At 50.0% G+C, this 27572-nt stretch overlaps 1 protein-coding gene across 1 annotated transcript in view; it reads right to left on the reverse strand.

Annotated features, from left to right (window-relative positions):
- LOC122548763 (desmoglein-2-like) overlaps positions 1 to 27572 on the reverse strand; it is an 89603-nt gene that overhangs the window by 36539 nt on the left and 25492 nt on the right. Inside the window, exons 2-6 of the mRNA XM_087985882.1 lie at positions 11669 to 11774; positions 9718 to 9923; positions 8343 to 8477; positions 1550 to 1711; positions 37 to 386 (exon numbers count right to left, since the gene is read on the reverse strand). Of these exons, the coding sequence (XP_087842008.1) occupies positions 37 to 386; positions 1550 to 1711; positions 8343 to 8477; positions 9718 to 9923; positions 11669 to 11774 (959 nt within the window). The remainder of the gene's footprint in view (positions 1 to 36; positions 387 to 1549; positions 1712 to 8342; positions 8478 to 9717; positions 9924 to 11668; positions 11775 to 27572) is intronic.

Below are 27572 nucleotides of genomic sequence, written 5' to 3' on the forward strand. Positions count from 1 at the left end.
AGTCTTATCATCTGTCTCTTATCTGTATACACATACATGTCCCTGACACTGGGATCTGTATACACATACATGTCCCTGACACTGGGATCTGTATACACATACATGTCCATGACACTGGGATCTGTATACACATACATGTCCCTGACACTGGGATCTGTGTACACATACATGTCAGTGACACTGGGATCTGTATACACATACATGTCCCTGACACTGGGATCTGTGTACGCATACATATCCTTGACACTGGGATCTGTGTACACATACATGTCCTTGACACTGGCATCTGTATACACATACATGTCCCTGATACCAGGATCTGTATGCACATACATGTCAGTGACACTGGGATCTGTATGCACATACATGTCACTGACAACAGGAATCTGTGTACACATATGTCCCTGACACTGGGATCTGTAGACACATACATGTCAGTGACATGGGATCTGCATACACATATGTATCACTGATACTGGGATTTGTGATAGGGTTAGTGCGAGGTCTTTTTGATGATTCATTCATTAAGTGTGCTTGTTATTGGCTACCCCAGCATTTATTACCCATCTCTAATTGCCCAGAGGGCAGTTAAGGGTCAACCACATTGCTGTAGGACTGAGTCACATGTGGCCAGACCAGGTGGGGATGGCAGATTTCCTTCCCTAATTGCCCAGCAGTTAATGATTAACATTTTGGGAAGGCAAGATTTTCCCAAAATTTGGCAAGGTGAAGACCACTCCACTTCATCCATTCGGACCATCGAGTCTGTTCCACCACTCAATGAGATCATAATGCTCTGATTTTACTGCTCCTTGGATGCTGCCTGACCTGCTGTGCTTTTCCAGCACCACTCTAATCCAGATCTGGTTTCCAGCATCTGCAGTCATTGTTTTTACCTTGAGAATGGGAAGTGTAAAACAACATTAATTGGATTAAATAGTCAATCATTAAGAATTGAAAATGTACAAGGAACAACAGGTGGCATGGTGGCTCAGTGGTTAGCACTGCTGCCTCAGTGCCAGGGACCTGGGTTTGATTCCAATCTCAGGTGATGGTCTGTGTGGAGTTTGCACTCTCTTCCTCTATCTGCGCGGGTTTCTGCTGTGTGCTCTGGTTTCCTCCCACAGTCCAAAGATGTGTAGGTTAAGTGGATTGCCCATGGGAAATTCAGAGATAAGATGGGGGTCTAGGTGGGATGCTTCTCAATGAATTGAGGTGGCCTTGATGGGCTGAATAATCTTTTTTCCACACTGTGGAGGTGTTGGACTGCAGTGGACAAAGTTAAAAGTCATACAATACCAGGTTATAGACCTAGCTACCCGACGAAGAAGCAATGCTCTGAAAGCTTGCACTTCCAAATAAACCTGTTGGACTATAACTTGGTGTCGTGTGATTTTTAACTGTTTCCACACTAATGATTGTAAATTGACTAGAATTTAATTTTCATGCACAGACGTATCTCTCCCTATTCACAGCATCTGAAAGATTTGGAACCTTAATAGAGTTTTTACAAGTTTTCTTCCAATATGGAGAATCAGTTGTAACTTACTATGAACATTGGATTTACTTCACGGTCCACCTCTTTTGTAATATTTAATTCACCGGTTTGATGATCGATTACAAACAGATTAATAGGTGGCTCAGTGGCCCCTTTGCCAGTGATGCGGTAGGTTACGGTAACACCAGGTATATCCTCAGCATCCGATCGAATCTAAAGGGTGTGGGTGGGGAAAGAAAGAGGATATTTAACATATAACTGAGATATATCAAAACATGCCTCATGCAGCCAGACTAGATGCAATTGTATTACTCCGACATCCACACAGGATAATTCTCTCTGCAAAGATCAATCCATCAATACTAGGCATTAACTGAGATAGCGTTCTTTGAGGAAACTTTTAAATGGAACTCTGTCTCCGAATATAATTAGCAAAGACTTTGCTCTTGGCTCTCTTTTCATCACCACACACAGTAATATTCTTGTGCTATCTGAATGCAACACAAGGAGGATATGTTGAGTTTGTTTACTTGAGAATCAATGGTAGATTTATTTACAGCCAAAGTAACACAGAGACAGTAATCTCCAAACACAGCCTTTTTCTACAGTGTAACAGTGCAGAATACCTGTGCTTTCTGGTCATCTGATGGTACGCAGATACTTGGCTCACTTGCATGTTTGGCTTCTTAATGGGACATGCAATGCTTTGTGTGTGAATTTAAACTCAACAGTTACATACAACACAGGGACTAGGAGCAGGAGTAGACCATCTGGTCCATCGAGCCTGCTCTGTCATTCAATAAGATCATGGCTGATCTCTTCATGGACTCAACTCCACTTACCCACTCTCTTACTGTGACCCTTAATTCCTTCATTGTTCAAAATATATCTACCTTAGCTTTAAAAACATTTACTGAAGTAATGTCAACTACTTCACTGGGCAGTGAGTTCCACAGATTCACAACCCTCTGGCTGAAGAAGTTCCTTCTCAAATCAGTTCCAAATCCTCTCACTATAATCTTGAGGCTATGCCCTCTTATCCTAGTTTCACCTGCCAGTGGAAACATCCTCTCTACTTCTCTATCTTGTCTATTCCTTTCATAATTTTATATGTTTCTGTAAGATTCCCCCCATCATTCTTCTGAATTCCAATGAATATAATCCCAGTCTACTCAAGTCTCTCCTCATAAACCAATCCCCTCAACTCCAGAATCAACCTGGTGAACTACCTCTGCACCCCCTCCAGTGCCAGTATATCCTTTCTCAAGTAAGGAGACCAAAACTGTACACACTACTCCAGGTGTGGCCTCACCAGCACCCTGTACAGCTGCAGCACAACCTCCCTGCTTTTAAATTCAATCCCTTCGGCAATGAAGGACAAAGTTCCATTTGCATTCTAATTACCTGTTGCACCTGCAGACCAACCTTCTGTGATTCATGCACAAGGACTCCCAGGTCTCTCTGCGCAGCAGCATGCTGCAACTTTTTCCTGTTCAAGTAATAGTCCTTTTTACTGTTACTCCTACCAGAATGGATGACTTCACATTTATTAACATTGTATTCCATCTATCAGACCTTTGCCCACTCACTTACAGATGCATTAAGTTTCCCTCTGCAAAGTTTCACAGTCTTCTGCACATTCTGCTCTGCTTAGTGTCATCTGCAAACTTTTAGACACTACACATGGCTTCACAGGAGGCTCCCAAGCACTGAGGATGTCACCGAGACAGGGGACGAAACGTCTGCAACACAAATTCCCAGCTCGGCGAACAGAACCACAACAACTACACATGGTCCCCAACTCCAAATCATCTATTAAAGTTGTACCCTGTGGTGGAGTTCCACATTCTCAAAATTTGCTGGGTTTTTATTCAATCATTCATGAGACATGGGTATCACTGGCTGGGCCAAGAGTTTATAGCCCGTCCCTAGTTGCCCCTTGAGAAGGTGGGGGTGAGCTTCCTTCTTGAATCACTGCAGTCCATGTGCTGTAGTTAGACCCACGATGCCCTTAGGGAGGGAATTCCAGGATTCTGACCCATGGATACTGAAGGAACAGCAATTGATTTCCAAGTCAGGATGGTAACTGACTTAGAGGGGAACTTGCTCCCATGTATTTGCTTTATCCTTTTAGATAGCAGTGGTTGTAGGTTTGGTGGTTACTGCCTTGGCGTGGCATTGTAGTGTGTCTTGTAGATGGTACAAAAAAGATGATTAAAAAGGTTTCTTCTAAATTCCTTCTTGTAGTTATTACTGACTGCTTCATGTTGAAGGCCTCTGGGTTTTGAATTCCATATCAGTGCTGACCTATTGTACAATTTTACGAATTTTAAAGACTTCTATCAAGGCACCCATTGACCTAGCCATTGCAAAGGGCCTAATCTATTGCGAGAATGATGGAATTGAAACAGGAAGACAGTCTGGATCTGGGAGACTATCCTGACATGCTTAAGGATCCAAGTGTGGAGGGGAAGATCGGAAATTAGTCCATTTGCTGGAGATATTCTTTTGAAGAGTGGACAAATGATGGTACTGTTGAATGGGAGATGCACAATGTGCGAAGACAGATAATGGTATCACCCAGTGTTAAAGTCAAGGCAGGAGGTCGATTTGAGAAAGTGTTAAATGCCAGTAGATAAGGTGAGGCCAAGGAAATGACCATGCAACAGTGAATGAGGCCAATCAGCCCATCATATTAGTGCCAGCTCTTGGAAAATAAAACTTGATTCGTTTCTCCCCTGTGCAAACTTGCTCTTTTCAAATTTTGGTCTAATTCCCTTTTGGAAGATGCCACCAGGAGGGGTAGTGTGTGTACAAACATATGAAGCAGGAGCAGCCATCTAACAAGATCCGTAGTTGCCTGGATTCCTCCACATTCCCATCTATATCCCAAAAACCATTATCCCTTTCTTTTCAGAAATCTATCCCACTCCCAATTAAAAAATAACTTGAAGACTCCCCCGCCCCACCTCCTTCGGAGGGCTGGAGTTCCAAAGGACTCAACTCGCTGAGAGAAAGGCTGTTCTTCTGGTTTCGCTTAAATGATTTTTAAGTGGTGACCCTTAGTTCTGGAAGCATACTCCCAATCACCACACCACTCTGCATTAAAACACTGATGTACGATCTGAATGCAGCGCAATGTGACATGTCGACAATGAGAGTTCAGTGATAGCATGTTCCTGCTAATGTGGACGACAAGGGTGTGAGAAGAAGGGAACACCGGATAACTGGAAATATTGAGGCGCTGGTCAAGAAGATGAAGGAGACATATGTCAGATATAAGAGTATGGATACTAAAATATTAGTTTAGTATCTCCCCCATCATATAGACCTCGTTGACCTTTAAGAGGCCCTATTCTCTCCATAGTTACTCTTTTGCCCATAATGTACTTGTAGAATCTCTTTGGATTCTCCTTAACCTTACAGCTGTCTCACGTCCCCTTTTCTGCCCTATTGATTTCCCTCTTAAGTGTACTCCTATACCCCTTAGACTCCTCGAGAGAGTCACTTGATCCCGGCTGTCTACACCTGACATGTAGGAGAAACCGAGGACTGCAGATGCTGGAGATCAGAGCCCAAGAGGGTAGTGCTGAAAAAGTACAGCAGGTCAGGCAGCATCCGAGAAGCAGGAGAATCGACATTTTGAGCATAAACTCTTCATCAGGAATGTTGAAACATCAATTCTTCCGCTCCTCAGATGCTGCCTGACCCGCTATGCTTTTCCAGCACCACACTCTCGATAAGTAAGGCAGAAGAATCTGTTGCAGTCCTCTATAACTCTGTGAAATTCATGAACATATGATGTCATGTTCATCACTTATATGCAAATCTACAATACCCTGGAAGCACTGTCAGAACATGCAATAAGGCTAAGGAGTGTCCACATTCTTCTTCAAACATTACCAAACAAAAAACCCTGCGGTGTCTCTGATCCTCGAACTGCACCAGCTCATTTACACAGACTCTACTCATCAATCTTCGCACTGAGGTGCAGCATCGGTGATCTGACTGGATGGCAGAGAAGGCTTGAGGGGCTGAATGGCCTGCTCCTTTTTTCTATGTTCCTCTAAACGTGTCTCAAAAAGAACAGATCCTTATGGGGACACCAAGTGTCTACTTCCCTTCAGATTGAAAAATAACTATCCACTGTTCCTCTCAGCCTTCTGTCAAACAGCCAGAAAACCCTTTGTTGGGGGAGGGGTGGGTCGTGTGAATGAGACAAGAGAAAGCCAGAGGAAGTGACAGATGTTGCTTTAGGTGGGACTACTTTCCTGTGTTATTGAGGTCTGGCTAACAGTGACAATATAATATTTAACACTTGTCACGAGCAGTCAATGGTGTGACCCAGAGTCTTGAGCCCGCCTGGCAGCATCCTTTTCTCTGTTTTGTCTTTATTCCTTTCTTTCTTCATCTTCGATGCCAGTGTGGTGTCGCAGAATGGTGGCTGCAGTGTCATTGGAGTGGATCATGACTTCTGGTAGTGGCAGGCCCAGAGCCTGGACCCTTCAAAGTGTCAGTGCCCAGAGCAGTGATTCCAGTCAGCAGTAGGCCCAGAGCCTGGACCCTTGGCAGTGGCAGTGCCCAGAGCAGCGATTCCAGTCAGCAGTAGACCCTTGGCAGTGGCAGTGCCCAGAACAATGATTCCAGTCAGCAGTAGGCCCAGAGCCTGGACTCTTGGCTGTAGCAGTGCCCAGAGCAGCGATTCCAGTCAACAGTAGGCCCAATACCTAGATTTTTGGCAGTGGCAGTGCCCAGAGAGGTGATTCCAGTCAGCAGTAGGCCTAGAGCCTGGACTCTTGGTACTGGTGGCACCCGGAGCAGGGACTTATAGAAGTCACAGACTCCCTATATGTAGAAACAGGCCATTTGACCCAACAAGTCCACACCAACCCTCTGACAAGCATCCCACCCAATCCCTGTCTTTCCCATTGCCAAGCCACCTAACCTGCCCATCTTTGGGCTGTGGGAGGAAACAGGAGCACCCTGTGGAAACCCACGCAGCACCGGGCAGAACCTGCAAACTCCACACAAATAGACACCTGAGGGTGGAATCAAACCCGGGTCCCAGGCGCTGTGAGACAGCAGTGCTAACCAATGAGCCTGACTCCTCGGTGTTGTTGTTGCTGTACCCAGAGCGATGACTCCTTGAGGCCTGGAAAACCTTGCAGAGAGCTTGCAGAAGCCCCTGGAACCATGCTCGAGACCCAATTTGAACAGAGGATGAACCCCATTCAAGTAATTTCTTTTTATCATTTTTGTAAACCAAAATGGCACCGGACTGTGGCAGCAGAACACTTTTCGCTGTATCCTCCTGGATACATATGACAATGAAACCATTCAACCAGAGTCCTTGGTCAGGCAATGGTGGCAGTGACATTACAGCATCCAGAGGCCTGCATGGATGATCTGGAGACTGGAGTTACAATCCTACCTGAGAAGCAGACTGTGACATTCGAAACACAAGTAGATTATTAAAGAGGAAGGACTGGCATTAAAAAGGCCAGGCTCTGAGTCCAACTGAGTTGCAGAGAGCTGTAGGGTTAGGACAGGCCAAATGGCCTCCTTTCTCTGCTGTAATCATTCAATGCTGCCATTTTATTCTAGAAGTCAGCTAAATAGATCACGGTTAAAAAGCTAGCACTCATAAAACATCAGTTGTATAACAAACCCATGTGGTTTACTTTGCAAAAGGTATTCTGCCACATATACTTGTCTGGCCTGGACATGACCCACAGCACTGTCACTGCCCATATCAAGGAACCCTTGCAGGAGTCAATGGGAATGGGGAAAAGACCCTCCGCTGGTTGGAGTCTTACCTGGCTCACAGGAAGATGGTTGTGGTTGTTGGGGGTCAGTCATCTCAGCTCCAGGACATCTCTGCAGGAGTTTCTCAAGATAGTGTCCTAGGCCCAACCATCTTCAGCTGCTTCATCAATGACCTTCCCTCCATCACAAGGTAAGTGGGGAATGTTCGCTGATGATTGGTCAGCACCATTCATGACTCTCCAGGCACTGAAGCAATCCATGTCCAAACGCAGAAAGACACAGACACTACGGCGATTTGGCTGACGACCGGCAAATAACATTCATGCCCCACAAATGCTCGGCAATGATCATATCCAATAAGACATAACCTAGCCATCGCTACCTGAATGGCTTTACTATCACTGAATCCTCTACCATCAACATCCTGGGGGTTACCACTGACCAGAAACTGGAGAGAACTGTCAAATAATTACTGTGGCTACAAGAGCAGGACAAAGATTAGGAATATTCCAGTGAGTAACTTCCTTCCTGCCTCCACTTCCAAGGCACGAGTCAGGAATGTGATGGAGTATTCCCCACTTACCTGGATGGGGGCAGCTCCAACAACACTCAAAAGCTTGATACCATCCAGGACAAAGCAACCCACTCGATTGACACCACATCCACAAGCATCCACTCCCTCCACCACCCACACTCAGTAGCAGTAGGGTAGGGTATGCTATCTACAAGATGCACTGCAGAAATTCAACAAATATCCTCAGACAGCACCTTCCAAACACATGACCACATCCATCTAGAAGGACAAGGGCAGCAGATACATGGGAACACCACCCCTTGCAAGTTCCTCTCCAAGCCACTCACTATCCTGACTGGGAAATATATCGCCGTTCCTTCAGAATCTTGGAATTCCCTCCCTCTGGGCATTGTGAGTCTACCTACAGCACATGGACTGCAGCGGTTCAAGAAGGCAGCTCACCCCCACCTTCTCAAGGGGCAACTAGGCACGGGGGATTAATGCTGATTTAGCCCGTGCTGCCCACATCCCACGAGTGATTAGAAAACTATCAGGTTTGCTTACAATAGCAATCGGGTTATGCTGTGTCGGAGGCTCATGCTCACGAACATCAAGTGGTGGAATGACCCATTCCCTCTTCTGCCGTCTGGAGCTCCTTTTCGCTGGAAACCGGATAACTTTAAGGCTCCTCTTGACAAGCTGTGAAAACAAATTAGAAACAACTTCACATCAAGCTCGTTAAAAAAAAGGTACAAACCATCTGGACAATCGCAGCAACCGATTCAATCGTTGCATTATTTTTAATGGAAAAGGGTCATTTCACTTTGCCAGCCTAACTGAAACAGGCAAAGAGACCTGGGAGCTGTATTATCTCTCCAGGTCTGCCTGTGGGCCTACAGGAGCAGGCATATGTCATTCCACTGGCCACCTAACTCGGTAAAACTGGTGCGCTCTGCTTAGATTCCCATTGTCTTTACAGCACCAAACCCACCCCCCAATCTGCTCCCCTAGTCTCAGCCCATACCCTACTTTAGTCCCCACATCATGTCTCATTAACTCCCATCTCCCAGAACCACAGCAAAGTAAGAGGCCATTCAGTCCATTGTGAATATGCTTCAGTCTCACTCTCAGCAAACCCATGACCTCCCTTCACCATCCCTCTCTACTGTGTTCCCTGCCTCACTCTGGCCACATGTCCCTTTGGGAACCCCTTACCTTCCTTGCTGGCAATCTTTGTTTCGCACTCTCTCCCCGCAGCCCCCCGCCATCCAGAACCTAACCCCAGTCAAACTCGCCTCTTCACCCCACCAGTGAGATCCCGCTTTCACTCTGGCATCTTCCTTTCCTAACCAGCCCCCCATGAAACCAGTGCCCAAACCTCCTCCAATGAAAGCCCTTTCCATTGCACACGCCCTCACAATCCATTTTCTCCACGGTGACTCAGTGGTTAGCACTGCTGCCTCACGGCGCCTGGGACCTGGGTTCGATTCCAGCCTCGGGCGACTGTCTGTGTGGAGTTTGCTCATTCTCCCCGTGTCTTCGTGGGTTCCCTCCAGGTGCTCCAGTTTCCTCCCACAGTCCAATGATGTGTGTAGGTTAGGTGAATTGGCCATACTAAATTGCCCATAGTTTTCAGTGATGCGTTAGTTAGGGGAATGGGTTTGAGCGGGATACTCTTTGGAGAGTCGGTGTGGACTTATTGGGCCGAAGGGCCTGTTTCCACACTGTAGGAATTATATTCTAATCCGTGATTTCCAATTCCAGTGACCATCCCTTCTGACTGTAGTACAGATATTCGCTTAGCAACCAGCCTCACTCTCTGGTGGTAAGTGGAATAAAATATTCCAGTAAGGACCATCTGATAGTCCCACAGCATGCTCGCCTTTCCCATATTTCTTGACCAGTGGCAGACTCCCTCTTGAGTGTTCTGGACACTCACCTCGGTCTTCTTCCAAGGGCTGAGCTGAATATCCACACTCCAAGTTTCACAAGTTTCCAAATCTTCTGCCAACACACGGAACTCATCTTCCGAATCAATGGTTAGGGTCCGAGATGCATGTACAACCCCGGCACCATCCACATCAAACCTGCTGTCGCTGGTTCTAAACTGGACATGACTCCCCAAGGCACAGTCGTGGAATTGCACTGGAATTTAGGGAAAGAAAAGACCTGGAATTAGACTCCTGAAGGTGAAAGGCAACTTATTGCAGATGCTGGAAATCTGAAGGAGGAGCTGAAAATGATGGCAATACTCAGCAGGTCAGGTAGCATCTGCGGGGAGGGAGAGAGAGAGAGAGAGAGAGAGAGAGAGAGAGAGAGAGAGAGAGAGAGAGAGAGAGAGAGAGAGAGAGAGAGAGAGAGAGAGAGAGAGAGAGTGTGTGCGCATTGGGAGAGAATAGAGAGTGGAGGGACAGTGTGAATAGACAGTGAGGAGAGGGGGAGGAGGAAGAGGGGGGAAGAGAGAGCGAGAGAGCGAGAGAGCGAGAGAGATTCTCCAGCATTTTCTGTATTTACTTCACATTTCCAAGTATCTGCAATATTTTGCCTTTATTGTGGTGGGTCTGGAGTCACATGTAGGCCAGACCAAGTAAAGATTTCCTTCCCAATAGGACGAATGAACCAGAAACATGTTTCTCTTTTACAAAATTGACATTTTATAAGTTGGTAAGCTTTTTTGAAAATTGAAAATGTTATTAAATTCAAATTTATCACTTGTCAGGACACAGTTGCAAGAATGCCAAATCTCAACTGGAACAGCAACTTATACTGAATGAGTAAAGCATGCTGACTGGTTAGTAAGTGGACACTGCTTTGTATAGGTGTAGGATGTACAAGGGGCATTTAACTGCCAAAGTTTTCTTTGAATTCAGACCAAGGATACTGATCTCCCCAAACAAACCTTCAAACAACTTTAAGGGTAGACAAAAAATTGGAGGTGTAGTGGAGAGCGAAGAAGGTTACCTCAGATTACAATGGGATTTTGATCAGATGGGCCAATGGGCTGAGAAGTGGCAGATAGAGTTTAATTTAGATAAATGCGAGGTGCTGCATTTTGGGAAAGCAAATCTTAGCAGGACTTATACACTTAATGATAAGGTCCTAGGGAGTGTTGCTGAACAAAGAGACCTCGGAGTGCAGGTTCATAGCTCCTTGAGAGTGGAGTCGCAGGTAGATAGGGTAGTGAAGAAGGTGTTTGGTATGCTTTCCTTTATTGGTCAGAGTATTGAGTATAGGAATTGGGAGCTCATATTGCAGCTGTACAGGACATTGGTTAGGCCACTGTTGGAATATTGCGTGCAATTCTGGTCTCCTTCCTATCGGAAAGATGTTGTGAAACTTGAAAGGGTTCAGAAAAGATTTACAAGGATGTTGCCAGGGTTGGAGGATTTGAGCTATAGGGAGAGGCTGAACAGGCTGGGACTGTTTTCCCTGGAGCGTCGGAGGCTGAGGGGTGACCTTATAGAGGTTTATAAAATCATGAGGGACATGGTTAGGACAAACAGACAAAGTCTCTTCCCTGGGGTCGGGGAGTCCAGAACTAGAGGGCATAGGTTTAGGGTGAGAAGGGAAAGATATAAAAGAGACCTAAGGGGCAACATTTTCATGCAGAGGGTAGTGTGTGTATGGAATGAGCTGCCAGAGGAAGTGGTGGAGGCTGGTACAATTGCAACATTTAAAAGGCATCTGGATGGGTATATAAATAGGAAGGTTATGGGCTGGGTGCTGGCAGGTGAGACTAGATTGGGTTGGGATATCTGGTCGGCATGGACGACTTGGACTGAAGGGTCTGTTTCCATGCTGTACATCTCTAATTCTATACTGTTGCTGCCACTCAGAGGGAGGGAATAGTAACATGAATTGAAAATCAAATAAAGTTGGCTGGTACTCACCTGTAAGTACAATGTCCCCTTCAGAAACATATGGATCAATCTGTGCTTTAATTTTATGTTTGGAAAATCCTCTTTTGCAAAAACATTGTCCAACCTCACAATAATTCTAGAAAAAACAAGTACATTTTTAAAAACATAGAGTCATAGAGGTGTACAGCATGGAAACAGACCCTTCGGTCCAACCCGTCCACGCTGACCAGATATCCCAACCCAATCTAGTCCCACCTGCCAGCACCCGGCCCATATCCCTCCAAACCCTTCCTATTCATATACCCATCCAAATGCTTCTTAAATGGTGCAATTGTACCAGCCTCCACCACTTCCTCTGGCAGCTCATTCCATACACGTACCACCCTCTGCGTGAAAAGGTTGCCCCTTAGGTCTCTTTTATATCTTTCCCCCCTCATCCTAAACCTATGCCCTCTAGTTCTGGACTCCCCAACCCCAGGGAAAAGACTTTGCCTATTTATCCTATCCATGCCCCTCATAATTTTGTAAACCTCTATAAGGTCACCCCTCAGCCTCCGACGCTCCAGGGAAAACAGCCCCAGCCTGTTCAGCCTCTCCCTAAAGCTCAGATCTTCCAACCCTGGCACCATCCTTGTAAATCTTTTCTGAACTCTTTCAAGTTTCACAACATCTTTCCGATAGGAAGGAGACCACAATTGCACGCAATATTCCAACAGTGGCCTAACCAATGTCCTGTATAGCCGCAACATGACCTCCCACCTCCTGTACTCCATACTCTGACCAATAAAGGAAAGCATACCAAACGCCTTCTTCACTATCCTATCTACCTGCGACTCCACTTTCAAGGAGCTATGAACCTGCATTCCAAGGTCTCTTTGTTCAGCAACACTCCTTAGGACCTTACCATTAAGTGTATAAGTCCTGCTAAGATTTGCTTTCCCAGAATGCTGCACCTCGCATTTATCTGAATTAAACTCCATCTGCCACTTCTCAGCCCATTGGCCCATCTGGTCCAGATCCTGTTGTAATCTGAGGTAACCCTCTTCACTGTCTACTACACCGCCAATTTTGGTGTCATCTGCAAACTTACTAACTGTACCTCTTATGCTCGCAGCCAAATCATTTATATAAATGACAAAAAGTGGAGGGCCCAGCACCGATCCTTGTGGCACTCCACTAGTCATAGGCCTCCAGTCTGAAAAACAACCCTCCACCACCACCCTCTGTCTTCTACCATTGAGCCAGTTCTGTATCCAAATGGCTAGTTCTCCCTGTATTCCATGAGATCTAACCTTGCTAATCACTCTCCCATGGGGAACCTTGTCGACCGCTTTACTGAAGTCCGTATAGATCACATCTACTGCTCTGCCCTCATCAATTTTGTTTGATACTTCATCAAAAAGCTCAATCAAGTTTGTGAGACATGATTTCCCACGCACAAAGCCATGTTGACTATCCCGAATCAGTCCTTGCCTTTCCAAGTACATGTACATCCTGTCCCTCAGGGTTCCCTCCAACAACTTGCCCACCACCGAGGTCAGGCTCACTGGTCTATAGTTCCCTGGCTTGTCTTTACCGCCCTTCTTAAACAGTGGCACCATGTTTGCCAACCTCCAGTCTTCCGGCACCTCACCTGTGACTATCGATGATACAAATATCTAAGCAAGAGGCCCAGCAATCACTTCTCTAGCTTCCCACAGAGTTTTCGGGTACACCTGATCAGGTCCTGGGGATTTATCTACCTTTAACCGTTTCAAGACATCCAGCACTTCCTCCTCTGTAATTTGGCAAGATGTCACCATCTATTTCCCTACAGTCTATATCTTTCATATCATTTTCCACAGTAAATACTGATGCAAAATATTCATTTAGTATCTCCCCCATTTTCTGTGGCTCCACACAAAGGCCGCCTTGCTGATCTTTGAGGAGTAAAAACAATGACTGCGGATGCTGGAAACCAGATTCTGGATTCGTGGTGCTGGAAGAGCACAGCAGTTCAGGCAGCATCCGAGGAGCAGCGAAATTGACGTTTCAGGGAAAAGCCCTTCTTCAGGAATAAAGGCAGTGAGCCTGAAGCGTGGAGAGGTAAGCGAGAGGAGGGTGGGGGAGGGGATGAAGGTGATAGGTCAGGGAGGAGAGAGTGGAGTGGATAGGTGGAAAAGGAGATAGGCAGGTAGGACAAGTCCGGACAAGTCATGGGGACAGTGCTGAGCTGGAAGTTTGGAACTAGGGTGAGGTGGGTGAAGGGGAATTGAAGAAATTGTTGAAGTCCACATTGATGCCCTGGGGTTGAAGTGTTCCAAGGAAGAAGATGAGGTGTTCTTCCTCCACCCTACCTCTTGCAAAAATGCCATCCCGTATTCCCAATTCCTCCGCCTCCGCCGTATCTGTTCCCAGGAGGACCAGTTCCACCACAGAACACACCAGATGGCCTCCTTCTTTAGAGACCGCAATTTCCCTTCCCACATGGTTAAAGATGCCCTCCAATGCATTGCGTCTACATCCTGCACCTCCGCCCTCAGACCCCACCCCTCCAACCATAACAAGGACAGAACGCCCCTGGTGCTCACTTTCCACCCTACCAACCTTCGCATAAACCAAATCATCCGCCGACATTTCCGCCACCTCCAAACACACCCCACCACCAGGGATATATTTCCCTCCCCACCCCTTTCCGCCTTCCGCAAAGACTGTTCCCTCCGTGACTACCTGGTCAGGTCCACCCCCCCCCTACAACCCACCCTCCCATCCTGGCATCTTCTCCTGCCACCGCAGGAACTGTAAAACCTGCGCCCACACCACCTCCCTCACCTCCATCCAAGGCCCTAAAGGAGCCTTCCACATCCATCAAAGTTTTACCTGCACATCCACCAATATCATTTATTGTATCCATTGCTCCCGATGCGGTCTCCTCGACATTGGGGAGACTGGACGCCTCCAAGCAGAGCGCTTTAGGGAACATCTCTGGGACACCCGCACCAATCAACCACACCTCCCTGTGTCCCAACATTTCAACTCCCCCTCCCACTCTGCCAAGGATATGGAGGTCCTGGGCCTCCTTCACCACCGCTCCCTCACCACCAGATGCCTGGAGGAAGAACGCCTCATCTTCTGCCTCGGAACACTTCAACCCCAGGGCATCAATGTGGACTTCAACAGTTTCCTCATTTCCCCTTCCCCCACCTCACCTTAGTTCCAAACTTCCAGCTCAGCACTGTCCCCATGACTGGTCCTACCTGCCTATCTCCTTTTCCACCTATCCACTCCACTCTCTCCTCCCTGACCTATCACCTTCATCCCCTCCCCCACTCACCCATTGTACTCTATGCTACTCTCTCCCCACCCCCACCCTCCTCTAGCGTATCTCTCCATGCTTTAGGGTCTCTGCCTTTATTCCTGAAGAAGGGCTTTTGCCCGAAATGTCGATTTCGCTGATCCTTGGATGCTGCCTGATGTTTGAGGGGCCCTATTCTCTCCCTAGTTACCCTTTTGTCCTTAATTTATTTGTAAAAACCCTTTGGATTCTCCTTAATTCTATTTGCCAAAGCTATCTCATGTCCCCGTTTTGCCCTTCTGATTTCCCTCTTAAGTATACTCCTACTTTCTTTATACTCTTCTAAGGATTCACTCGATCTATCCTATCTGTACCTGACATATGCTTCCTTCTTTTTCTTAACCAAACCCTCAATTTCTTTACTCATCCAGCATTCCCTATACCTACCAGCCTTCCCATTCACCCTGACAGGAATATACTTTCTCTGGATTCTTGTTATCTCATTTCTGAAGGCTTCCCATTTTCCAGCCATCCCTTTACCTGCGAACATCTGCCTCCAATCAGCTTTGGAAAGTTCTTGCCTAATACCATCAAAATTGGCCTTTCTCCAATTTAGAACTTCAACTTTTAGATCTGGTCTATCCTTTTCCATCACTATTTTAAAACAAATAGAATTATGGTCGCTGGCCCCAAAGTGCTCCCCCACTGACACCTCAGTCACCTGCCCTGCCTTATTTCCCAAGAGTAGGTCAAGTTTTGCACCTTCTCTCGAAGGTACATCCACATACTGAATCAGAAAACTGTCTTGAACACACTTAAGAAATTCCTCTCCATCTAAACCTTTAACACTATGGTAGTCCCAGTCTATGTTTGGAAAGTTAAAATCCCCTACCATAACCACCCTATTATTCTTACAGATAGCTGAGATCTCCTTACAAGTTTGTTTCTCAATTTCCCTCTGACTATTAAGGGGTCTATAATACAATCCCAATAAGGTGATCATCCCTTTCTTTTTCTCAGTTCCACCCAAATAACTTCCCTGGATGTATTTCCAGGAATATCCTCCCTCAGCACATCTGTAATGCTATCCCTTATCAAAAATGCCACTCCCCCTCCTCTTTTGCCTCCCTTTCTATCCTTCCTGTTGCATTTGTATCCTGGAACATTCAGCTGCCAGTCCTGCCCATCCCTGAGCCATGTTTCTGTAATTGCTATGATATCCCAGTCCCATGTTCCTAACCATACCCTGAGTTCATCTGCCTTCCCTGTTAGGCCCCTTGCATTGAAATAAATGCAGTTTAATTTATTGTCCTACCTTGTCCCTGCCTGCCCTGACTGTTTGACTCACTTCTGTTCTCAGCTGTACCCATCTCAGATCGATCTCTTTCCTCACTATCTCCCTGGGTCCCACCCCCCCACCTTACTAGTTTAAATCCTTCCAAGCAGTTCTAGCAAATCTCCCTGCCAGTATATTAGTCCCATTCCAATTTAGGTGCAATCCGTCCTTCTTGTACAGGTCACTTCTACCCCAAAAGAGATTCCAATGAACCAAAAATGTGAATCCTTCTCCCATACACCAGCTCCTCAGCCATGCATTCATCTGCTCTATCCTCCTATTCTTGCCCTCACTAGCTCGTAGCACTGGGAGTAATCCAGATATTACTACCCTTGAGGACCTCCTTTTTAAAATTCTACCTAACTCTCTGTAAGCTCCCTTCAGAGTCTCAACCTTTTCCCTTCCAATGTCGTTGGTTCCAATGTGGACAATGACCTCCTGCTGGCCCCTCTCCCCCGTGAGAACATTCTGCACCCTCTCTGAGACATCCTTGATCCTGGCACCGGGGAAACAACACACCATTCTGCTTTTTCTCTGCTGGCCACAGAAACGTCTGTCTGTACCTCGGACTACAGAATCCCCTAACACAATTGATCTCTTGGAAGCCGACCTACACCTTGTTGCATTAGAGCCAGTCTCAACACCCATCACCCCCTACATTTTCCAAAACAGCATACCTGTTTGAAATGGGTACATGTTTTGCTTTACAAGGTTTTATTTAGTAAATAGAACTGTTTAGATCCATCACTCTCTGCTTAATCTTTTGAACATTAGGCTCAACATCTAGTTATAAATAATTTATAAGTTAAGAGGTGTTAACATTTAATTCCCTGATGTTTTTATTTACAGACAGCCTGCTCTAAATCCTGCTGTCCACAAAATAAAATTTGCAACATATAAATAAACTCAGGCATCAAATTGCACCTTGTCTCTATTATACGGTCACAAAAATATGTTTGTCAATGATAACACAATTGAGAGTGTGGTGCTGGAAAAGCACAGCAGGGCAGGCAACATCCAAGGAGCAAGGGAATCGATGTTTTGGGCATAAGCCCTTCAACAGGAATCACAATGTTCGGCACCATTAATGACTCCTCAGATACTGAAGCAGTCTATATTCAAATGCAACAAGGTCTGATCAATATTCAGGCTTGGGCTGATAAGTGGCAAGTTAACATCCATGCCACACAAATGCCAGGCTATGACCAAATCAAACAAGAGAGAAGCTACCCATTAGCCCTTGATATTCAATAGCATTACTGTCACTGAATCTCACAAAATCAAACATCCAGAAACTGAACTGAATCCAGCCAGTGGCTACAAATTCAGCCCAGAGATTGGGAATTCTGCAACGTATAACTCACTTCATGATCGGAACAACACTGTGGGGACACCTATTTCACATGGAATGCCAGTGTTAAAGAAAGTGGCTCATCATTAGCATCACAAGGACAATTAGTGAATGCAGCACTGTCAGAGGGTCAGCACTGAGGGAGCGCCGCCCTGTCAGAGGGTCAGCACTAAGGAAGCACAGCACTATCAGAGGGTCAGCACTGAGGGAGCGCCGCCCTGTCAGAGGGTCAGCACTGAGGGAGACCTGCGCTGTCGGAGGGTCAGCGCTGAGGGAGCGCCGCCCTGTCAGAGGGTCAGCACTAAGGAAGCACAGCACTATCAGAGGGTCAGCACTGAGGGAGCGCCGCCCTGTCGGAGGGTCAGCACTGAGGGAGTCCTGCGCTGTCAGAGGGTCAGCGCTGAGGGAGCGCCACCCTGTCGGAGGGTCAGCACTGAGGGAGCGCCGCCCTGTCGGAGGGTCAGCACTGAGGGAGTCCTGCGCTGTCAGAGGGTCAGCGCTGAGGGAGCGCCGCCCTGTCGGAGGGTCAGCGCTGAGGGAGCGCCGCCCTGTCGGAGGGTCAGCGCTGAGGGAGCGCCGCCCTGTCGGAGGGTCAGCAAAGAGGAAAGAGTGCACTGTCGGAGGGTCAGCACTGAGGGAGCGCCGCCCTGTCGGAGGGTCAGCACTGAGGGAGTCCTGCGCTGTCAGAGGGTCAGCGCTGAGGGAGCGCCGCCCTGTCGGAGGGTCAGCGCTGAGGAAGCACAGCACTGTCAGAGGGTCAGCGCTGAGGAAGCACAGCACTGTCAGAGGGTCAGCAAAGAGGAAAGAGTGCACTGTCGGAGGGTCAGCGCTGAGGGAGCCCGGCGCTGTCGGAGGGTCAGCGCTGAGGGAGCAGACACTGTCGGAGGGTCAGCGCTGAGGGAGCGGACACTGTCGGGGGGTCAGCGCTGAGGGAGCGGACACTGTCGGGGGGTCAGCGCTGAGGGAGCGGACACTGTCGGGGGGTCAGCGCTGAGGGAGCGCCGCCCTGTCGGAGGGTCAGCGCTGAGGGAGCGCCGCCCTGTCGGAGGGTCAGCGCTGAGGGAGCGCCGCCCTGTCGGAGGGTCAGCAAAGAGGAAAGAGTGCACTGTCGGAGGGACAGCACTGAGGGAGCGCCGCCCTGTCGGAGGGTCAGCGCTGAGGGAGCGCCGCCATGTCGGAGGGTCAGCGCTGAGGGAGCGCCGCCCTGTCGGAGGGTCAGCGCTGAGGGAGCGCCGCCATGTCGGAGGGTCAGCGCTGAGGGAGCGCCGCCCTGTCGGAGGGTCAGCGCTGAGGAAGCACAGCACTGTCAGAGGGTCAGCGCTGAGGGAGCCCGGCGCTGTCGGAGGGTCAGCGCTGAGGGAGCGGACACTGTCGGGGGGTCAGCGCTGAGGGAGCGGACACTGTCGGGGGGTCAGCGCTGAGGGAGCGGACACTGTCGGGGGGTCAGCGCTGAGGGAGCGGACACTGTCGGGGGGTCAGCGCTGAGGGAGCGGACACTGTCGGGGGGTCAGCGCTGAGGGAGCGGACACTGTCGGGGGGTCAGCGCTGAGGGAGCGGACACTGTCGGGGGGTCAGCGCTGAGGGAGCGGACACTGTCGGGGGGTCAGCGCTGAGGGAGCGGACACTGTCGGGGGGTCAGCGCTGAGGGAGCGGACACTGTCGGGGGGTCAGCGCTGAGGGAGCGGACACTGTCGGGGGGTCAGCGCTGAGGGAGCGGACACTGTCGGGGGGTCAGCGCTGAGGGAGCGGACACTGTCGGGGGGTCAGCGCTGAGGGAGCGGACACTGTCGGGGGGTCAGCGCTGAGGGAGCGCCGCCCTGTCGGAGGGTCAGCGCTGAGGAAGCACAGCACTGTCAGAGGGTCAGCAAAGAGGAAAGAGTGCACTGTCGGAGGGTCAGCGCTGAGGGAGCCTGGCGCTGTCGGAGGGTCAGCGCTGAGGGAGCCCGGCGCTGTCGGAGGGTCAGCCCTGAGGGAGCAGACACTGTCGGAGGGTCAGCGCTGAGGGAGCCCGGCGCTGTCGGGGGGTCAGCGCTGAGGGAGCGGACACTGTCGGGGGGTCAGCGCTGAGGGAGCGGACACTGTCGGGGGGTCAGCGCTGAGGGAGCGGACACTGTCGGGGGGTCAGCGCTGAGGGAGCGCCGCCCTGTCGGAGGGTCAGCGCTGAGGAAGCACAGCACTGTCAGAGGGTCAGCAAAGAGGAAAGAGTGCACTGTCGGAGGGTCAGCGCTGAGGGAGCCCGGCGCTGTCGGAGGGTCAGCGCTGAGGGAGCCCGGCGCTGTCGGAGGGTCAGCGCTGAGGGAGCCCGGCGCTGTAGGGGGGTCAGCGCTGAGGGAGCGGACACTGTCGGGGGGTCAGCGCTGAGGGAGCGGACACTGTCGGGGGGTCAGCGCTGAGGGAGCGGACACTGTCGGGGGGTCAGCGCTGAGGGAGCGGACACTGTCGGGGGGTCAGCGCTGAGGGAGCGGACACTGTCGGGGGGTCAGCGCTGAGGGAGCGGACACTGTCGGGGGGGGGACACTGTCGGGGGGTCAGCGCTGAGGGAGCGGACACTGTCGGGGGGTCAGCGCTGAGGGAGCGGACACTGTCGGGGGGTCAGCGCTGAGGGAGCGCCGCCCTGTCGGAGGGTCAGCGCTGAGGAAGCACAGCACTGTCAGAGGGTCAGCAAAGAGGAAAGAGTGCACTGTCGGAGGGTCAGCGCTGAGGGAGCCCGGCGCTGTCGGAGGGTCAGCGCTGAGGGAGCCCGGCGCTGTCAGAGGGTCAGCGCTGAGGGAGCGGACACTGTCGGGGGGTCAGCGCTGAGGGAGCGGACACTGTCGGGGGGTCAGCGCTGAGGGAGCGGACACTGTCGGGGGGTCAGCGCTGAGGGAGCGGACACTGTCGGGGGGTCAGCGCTGAGGGAGCGGACACTGTCGGGGGGTCAGCGCTGAGGGAGCGGACACTGTCGGGGGGTCAGCGCTGAGGGAGCGGACACTGTCGGGGGGTCAGCGCTGAGGGAGCGGACACTGTCGGAGGGTCAGCGCTGAGGGAGCCCGGCGCTGTCGGGGGGTCAGCGCTGAGGGAGCGGACACTGTCGGGGGGTCAGCGCTGAGGGAGCGGACACTGTCGGGGGGTCAGCGCTGAGGGAGCGGACACTGTCGGGGGGTCAGCGCTGAGGGAGCGCCGCCCTGTCGGAGGGTCAGCGCTGAGGAAGCACAGCACTGTCAGAGGGTCAGCAAAGAGGAAAGAGTGCACTGTCGGAGGGTCAGCGCTGAGGGAGCCCGGCGCTGTCGGAGGGTCAGCGCTGAGGGAGCCCGGCGCTGTCGGAGGGTCAGCGCTGAGGGAGCCCGGCGCTGTAGGGGGGTCAGCGCTGAGGGAGCGGACACTGTCGGGGGGTCAGCGCTGAGGGAGCGGACACTGTCGGGGGGTCAGCGCTGAGGGAGCGGACACTGTCGGGGGGTCAGCGCTGAGGGAGCGGACACTGTCGGGGGGTCAGCGCTGAGGGAGCGGACACTGTCGGGGGGGGGACACTGTCGGGGGGTCAGCGCTGAGGGAGCGGACACTGTCGGGGGGTCAGCGCTGAGGGAGCGGACACTGTCGGGGGGTCAGCGCTGAGGGAGCGCCGCCCTGTCGGAGGGTCAGCGCTGAGGAAGCACAGCACTGTCAGAGGGTCAGCAAAGAGGAAAGAGTGCACTGTCGGAGGGTCAGCGCTGAGGGAGCCCGGCGCTGTCGGAGGGTCAGCGCTGAGGGAGCCCGGCGCTGTCAGAGGGTCAGCGCTGAGGGAGCGGACACTGTCGGGGGGTCAGCGCTGAGGGAGCGGACACTGTCGGGGGGTCAGCGCTGAGGGAGCGGACACTGTCGGGGGGTCAGCGCTGAGGGAGCGGACACTGTCGGGGGGTCAGCGCTGAGGGAGCGGACACTGTCGGGGGGTCAGCGCTGAGGGAGCGGACACTGTCGGGGGGTCAGCGCTGAGGGAGCGGACACTGTCGGGGGGTCAGCGCTGAGGGAGCGGACACTGTCGGGGGGTCAGCGCTGAGGGAGCGGACACTGTCGGGGGGTCAGCGCTGAGGGAGCGGACACTGTCGGGGGGTCAGCGCTGAGGGAGCGGACACTGTCGGGGGGTCAGCGCTGAGGGAGCGGACACTGTCGGGGGGTCAGCGCTGAGGGAGCGGACACTGTCGGGGGGTCAGCGCTGAGGGAGCGGACACTGTCGGGGGGTCAGCGCTGAGGGAGCGGACACTGTCGGGGGGTCAGCGCTGAGGGAGCGGACACTGTCGGGGGGTCAGCGCTGAGGGAGCGGACACTGTCGGGGGGTCAGCGCTGAGGGAGCGGACACTGTCGGGGGGTCAGCGCTGAGGGAGCGGACACTGTCGGGGGGTCAGCGCTGAGGGAGCGGACACTGTCGGGGGGTCAGCGCTGAGGGAGCGGACACTGTCGGGGGGTCAGCGCTGAGGGAGCGGACACTGTCGGGGGGTCAGCGCTGAGGGAGCGGACACTGTCGGGGGGTCAGCGCTGAGGGAGCGGACACTGTCGGGGGGTCAGCGCTGAGGGAGCGGACACTGTCGGGGGGTCAGCGCTGAGGGAGCGGACACTGTCGGGGGGTCAGCGCTGAGGGAGCGGACACTGTCGGGGGGTCAGCGCTGAGGGAGCGGACACTGTCGGGGGGTCAGCGCTGAGGGAGCGGACACTGTCGGGGGGTCAGCGCTGAGGGAGCGGACACTGTCGGGGGGTCAGCGCTGAGGGAGCGGACACTGTCGGGGGGTCAGCGCTGAGGGAGCGGACACTGTCGGGGGGTCAGCGCTGAGGGAGCGGACACTGTCGGGGGGTCAGCGCTGAGGGAGCGGACACTGTCGGGGGGTCAGCGCTGAGGGAGCGGACTCTGTCGGGGGGTCAGCGCTGAGGGAGCGGACACTGTCGGGGGGTCAGCGCTGAGGGAGCGGACACTGTCGGGGGGTCAGCGCTGAGGGAGCGGACACTGTCGGGGGGTCAGCGCTGAGGGAGCGGACACTGTCGGGGGGTCAGCGCTGAGGGAGCAGACACTGTCGGGGGGTCAGCGCTGAGGGAGCAGACACTGTCGGGGGGTCAGCGCTGAGGGAGAGCCACACTGCTGTGTCGATGAAATCTGAACAGCAACTACACTTTAAAAATATTTAATTTTTTGTAAATTGCTTCATAACTTTCTGATAGTAAATTGGGAGATAGAAAGCAAGCATAATCAATAGGTTTTGTACAGGTTTAAAGAAGGTAAAATGAAAATGTCTATTTAGAGAAAAATTACTTCGGAATCTGTGGGGTGAAAGACAGCAACGTCCCCTGGACCTGAGGGGATGCTTTCTTGGTTATTAAAGGAAGTCGGGTTAGGGTGTATTTAAGGTTAGCGTTAGGGAAGGTTGCAAAGGAAAGTAAAATGTATTCCAGTTAAATCAGTAACTGAAAGCGAAAGTGTAAAGGAGGATTGGATTCAGTGAGAGAGGGGTAAAAAAAGGTTCTGGAAAAGTCTGGGAGGATTGGAAAAGTGCCAAATGAACACTGTTCTTTAAAAAAGGAAACAGAAAACAGGTCTTTGTAGGCCATTTAGCGTTAACATCGGTGATTGGGAAAATGGTAGTGGCTTTGTAAGAGATGTAGACACAACATGATTGAGCAGAGTCAGCGTGGCTTCATGAAGGGGAATTCACATCTGACAAAGTTTCTAGGGAGGGGGAGTTTATAACTGGGAACATAGAAGTAGTTAATGAATTAATTCATTGCTTCTGACTTCACAAAGGACAACATGAATAATGTACCAGAAATGACGGGGAACACGGGTTTAGTGAGAGAGAGGAACTGAAACAAATCTGTAAGATTGGAGAAATTAATGGGATTAAGGCAGATAAATCACCAGGGGCTCCTAATCTACATCCCAGAGTTCTTAGGGTAGTGGCCTGAGAAATATTGGATGCATGGGCGGTCATCTTCCATGAGTGCTTAGACACAAATTGGAGCATAGCTAATGTAACCCCACTATTTAAAAAGGGAGGCAGAGAATTATAATCAAATGAGTCTGACATCAATGGTGGGAAAGGTACAAGTGTAAATTAGCAAGGATTTTATAGCAGAGCACTTGGAAACTGTGGTAGAGTCAGACACAATCATTTTGGATTTACAAACAGGAAATCATACTTGGCTAGTCTACTGGAATTCTTCGAGGATGTAACTAGTAGAGGACAATGGGGGAGCCAGTAGATATGGTTTATTAGCACTTTCAGAAAGCTTTCAACAGAGACACATCAGAGATTAAAATTTAAGCACATGGGATTGGGGGTGGTGTATTCAGATGGTTAGCTAACAGGAAACAAAGTAGGAATTGAAAGGCCTTTTTATGAATGGCAGGCAGTGACGAGTGGGGTGACGCAGAGTATTAGGTACTAGGGCCTCAGCTATTCACAATATACACTAATTATTTAGATGAGGGAACTGAATCTAATATCTTAAAAGTTGCAGATGACACAATGCTGGGTGGGAGGGTGAGCTGCGAGGGAGATGCAGAGATGTTGCAGTGAGAGTTGGACAGGTTGAGTGAGTGGGAAAGTGCATAGCAGGAGGGGTATAATGTGGATAAACATGAGGTCATCCACTTTGGTAGCAAAAACAGGAAGATAGATGATCATTTGAGTGGCTGTAAATTGCAAGAGTGGGAGGTAGGGTAGGAATGTTCAATGAAACCTGGGTGTCCTTGTGCACCAGTCACTGAAAGCAAGCAGACAGGTACAGCAGGCAGTAAAGGCAAACTCCACCATTTGGATTCAAGTGGAGGAACAAGGATGTCTTGCTGCAATTATACAGGCTCTTTGTGAGGCCACACTTGGAGTATCGTGTCCAGTTCCTCTTCACCGGAGGAAAAATATTCTTGAGAGAGTGGAGTTAAAGCTTGCAACATCGATTCCTGGGATGACGGGACTGAGATACCAGGACAGAGTAAATCGGTTAGGCTTGCATTCACTGGAGTTGAGACGGGATCGCATCCAAATTGCAACAGGGCTAGACAGGTTAGATGCAGGAAGGATGTTGCCAATGGTGGAGTGGGGAGTCCTGAACCAGGGATTGGGGTTTAAAGGACAAGGGATAAACCTTTTAGGTCAGTAAGGAGAAATGTCTTCCCCCAGAGAGAGGTGTGTTCATGGAATTCACTGCCACTGGGAGTGGTTGAGGTCAAAACATTTTGAAGAAAGAGTTAGTTATTTTTCAAAGTCAGGATGATGCGTGGCTTGGAGGGGAACTTGCAGCTGGTGGTAGTTCCTTGTATCTGCTGCCCTTGTCCTTCTAGATGGAAGTGGATTTGTATGCTGCTGTCTTAGGAGCTTTAGTGAATTTCTGCAGTGCCTCTTGTAGATGGCACACATTGCTGCTACAGAGCGTCGGTGATGGAGGGAGTGGATGTTTATGGATGTGGCACCAATCAAACCGGGGCTTGCTTTGTCAGAGTCATACAGCTCGGAAACAGACCAAATCGTACATGCTGATCAACATTGTTGCTAGAACTGCATCAACTCAGACAAGTGGGGAGTATTCCATCACACCCCTAACCTGTGTTTTGTAGCTTGGAAGTAAGGCGATAATTAGTCACTTGCAGGATTCATAGTCTCTGACCTGTTCTTGTAGCCACAGTATTTATGTGGCTAGTCCAGTTCAGTCTGTGGTCAATGACGTTGATAGTTGGGTTGAAAGAGAGAATGCAGCGAGGAAATGTAAGGTTACACACTTTGGAAATATAGGAGGAAATATGTAGAAAAATATAGGAATTCAATATTTTTTAAACAGAGAAAGACAGCAGGAAGTAACAGCGCAGAGGCATTTGGGAGTCTTGTGCATGAATCAAAGAGCTAGCATCCGGGTTTAGCAGGTAATAGGGAAGGCAAATGGAACATTGGCCTTGAATACAATGGGAAGTCAGAAGTACAGAGATTTTACTGATCAGATCACAGCTGGAATACTGTATTGTGAATAGCTCTGGGCCCCTTACTTAAGGAACCATACTGTGACATTGAAGGCATTGCCAGAGAAGGTTCACTCAGCTGATCATGGATATGGAGGGACTGTCTAAAGAGGAGAGGTTGAGTAGGTTGGGCCAATACTCATTGAAGTTCACAAGAATGAGAGGTGACCTTATTGAAACGTACAAGATACACAAAGTATGTTGTGAAAAGGTTGCTTCCCCTTGTGGGAGGGTCCATGACCAAGACGGAATAATCACAAAATAGGGCGTCACTCATTTGCAATGGAGATCAGAAGGAATGTCTTCTCTCAGAGGGGAATGAATCTGTGGAATTGTTTACCACAGAGGGCTGTCAAGTCTGGGTCATTTAGTGCATTAAAAGTCGAGTTAGAAACAGGTTTTTAATCTGGAAGGGGAATCGTGGGTAATGGGGAAAAGGTGGCAAAGTGGAGTTGAGGATTATCAGATCAGACATGATATCATTGAATGGCAGAGCAGACTCAATGGGCTGAATGGCCTACTTAGAGTCATAGAGATGTACAGCATAGAAACAGACCCTTCGGTCCAGCCTGTCCACGCCAACCAGATATCCCAACCCAATCTAGTCCCACTTGCCAGCACCCAGCCCATGTCCCTCCAAACCCTTCCTATTCATATACCCATCAAAATGCCTCTTAAAATGTTGCAATTGTACCAGTCTCCACCACTTCCTCTGGCAGCTCATTCCATACACATACCACCCTCTGCGTGAAAAAGTTGCCCCTTAGGTCTCTTTTATATCTTTCCCCTCTCACCCTCTAGTTCTGGACTCCCCAACCCCAGGGAAAAGACTTTGCCTATTTATCCTATCCATGCCCCTCATAATTTTGTAAACCTCTATAGGGTCACCCCTCAGCCTCTGACGCTTCAGGGAAAACAGCCCCAGTCTGTTCAGCCTCTCCCTGTAGCTCAAATCCTCCAACCCTGGCAACATCCTTGTAAATCTTTTCTGAACCCTTTCAAGTTTCACAACATCTTTCCGATAAGAAGGAGAGCAGAATTGCATGCAATATTCCAACAGTGACCTAACCAATGTCCTGTACAGCTGCAACATGACCTCCCAACTCCTGTACTCAATATTCTGACCAATAAAGGAAAGCATACCAAATGCCTTCTTCACTATCCTATCTACCTGCGACTCCACTTTCAAGGAGCTATGAACCTGCACTCCAAGGTCTCTTTGTTCAGCAACACTCCCTAGGACCTTACCATTAAGTGTATAAGTCCTGCTAAGATTTGTTTTCCCAAAATGCAGCACCTCACATTTATCTGAATTAAACACCATCTGCCACTTCTCAGCCCTTTGGCCCATCTGGTCCAGATTCTGTTGTAATCTGAGGTAACCCTCTTCGCTGTCCACTACACCTCCAATTTTGGTGTCATCTGCAAACTTACTAACTGTACCTCTTATGCTCACATCCAATTCATTTATGTAAATGACAAAAAGTAGAGGACCCAGCACCGATCCTTGTGGCACTCCACTGGTCACAGGCCTCCAGTCTGAAAAACAACCCTCCACCACCACCCGCCGCCTTCTACCATTGAGCCAGTTCTGTATCCAAATGGCTAGTTCTCCCTGTATTCCATGAGATCTAACCTTGCTAATCACTCTCCCATGGGGAACCTTGTCAAACCCTTACAGAAGTCCATATAGATCACACCTATTGCTCTGCCCTCATCAATCTTCTTTGTTACTTCTTCAAAAAACTCAATCAAATTTGTGAGACATGATTTCCCACGCACAAAGCCATGTTGACTATCCCTAATCAGTCCTTGGCTTTCCAAATACATGTACATCCTGTCCCTCAGGATTCCCCCCAACAACTTGCCCATTACAAAAGAGAAAGTGCTAGAAAAGCTAAAAGGTCTTAAAATTGATAAATCTCCTGGCCCAGATGGGCTACATCCTAGAGTTCTGAGGGAGATGGCTGAGGAAATAGCGGAGGCATTGGTTGAGATCTTTCAAAAGTCACTGGAGTCAGG

Source organism: Chiloscyllium plagiosum, unplaced genomic scaffold (assembly GCF_037043375.1).
Source record: "Chiloscyllium plagiosum isolate Xiang-an unplaced genomic scaffold, Cpla_swu_hap1 HiC_scaffold_4, whole genome shotgun sequence".
In the NCBI taxonomy this organism is placed as follows: Eukaryota; Metazoa; Chordata; class Chondrichthyes; order Orectolobiformes; family Hemiscylliidae; genus Chiloscyllium; species Chiloscyllium plagiosum.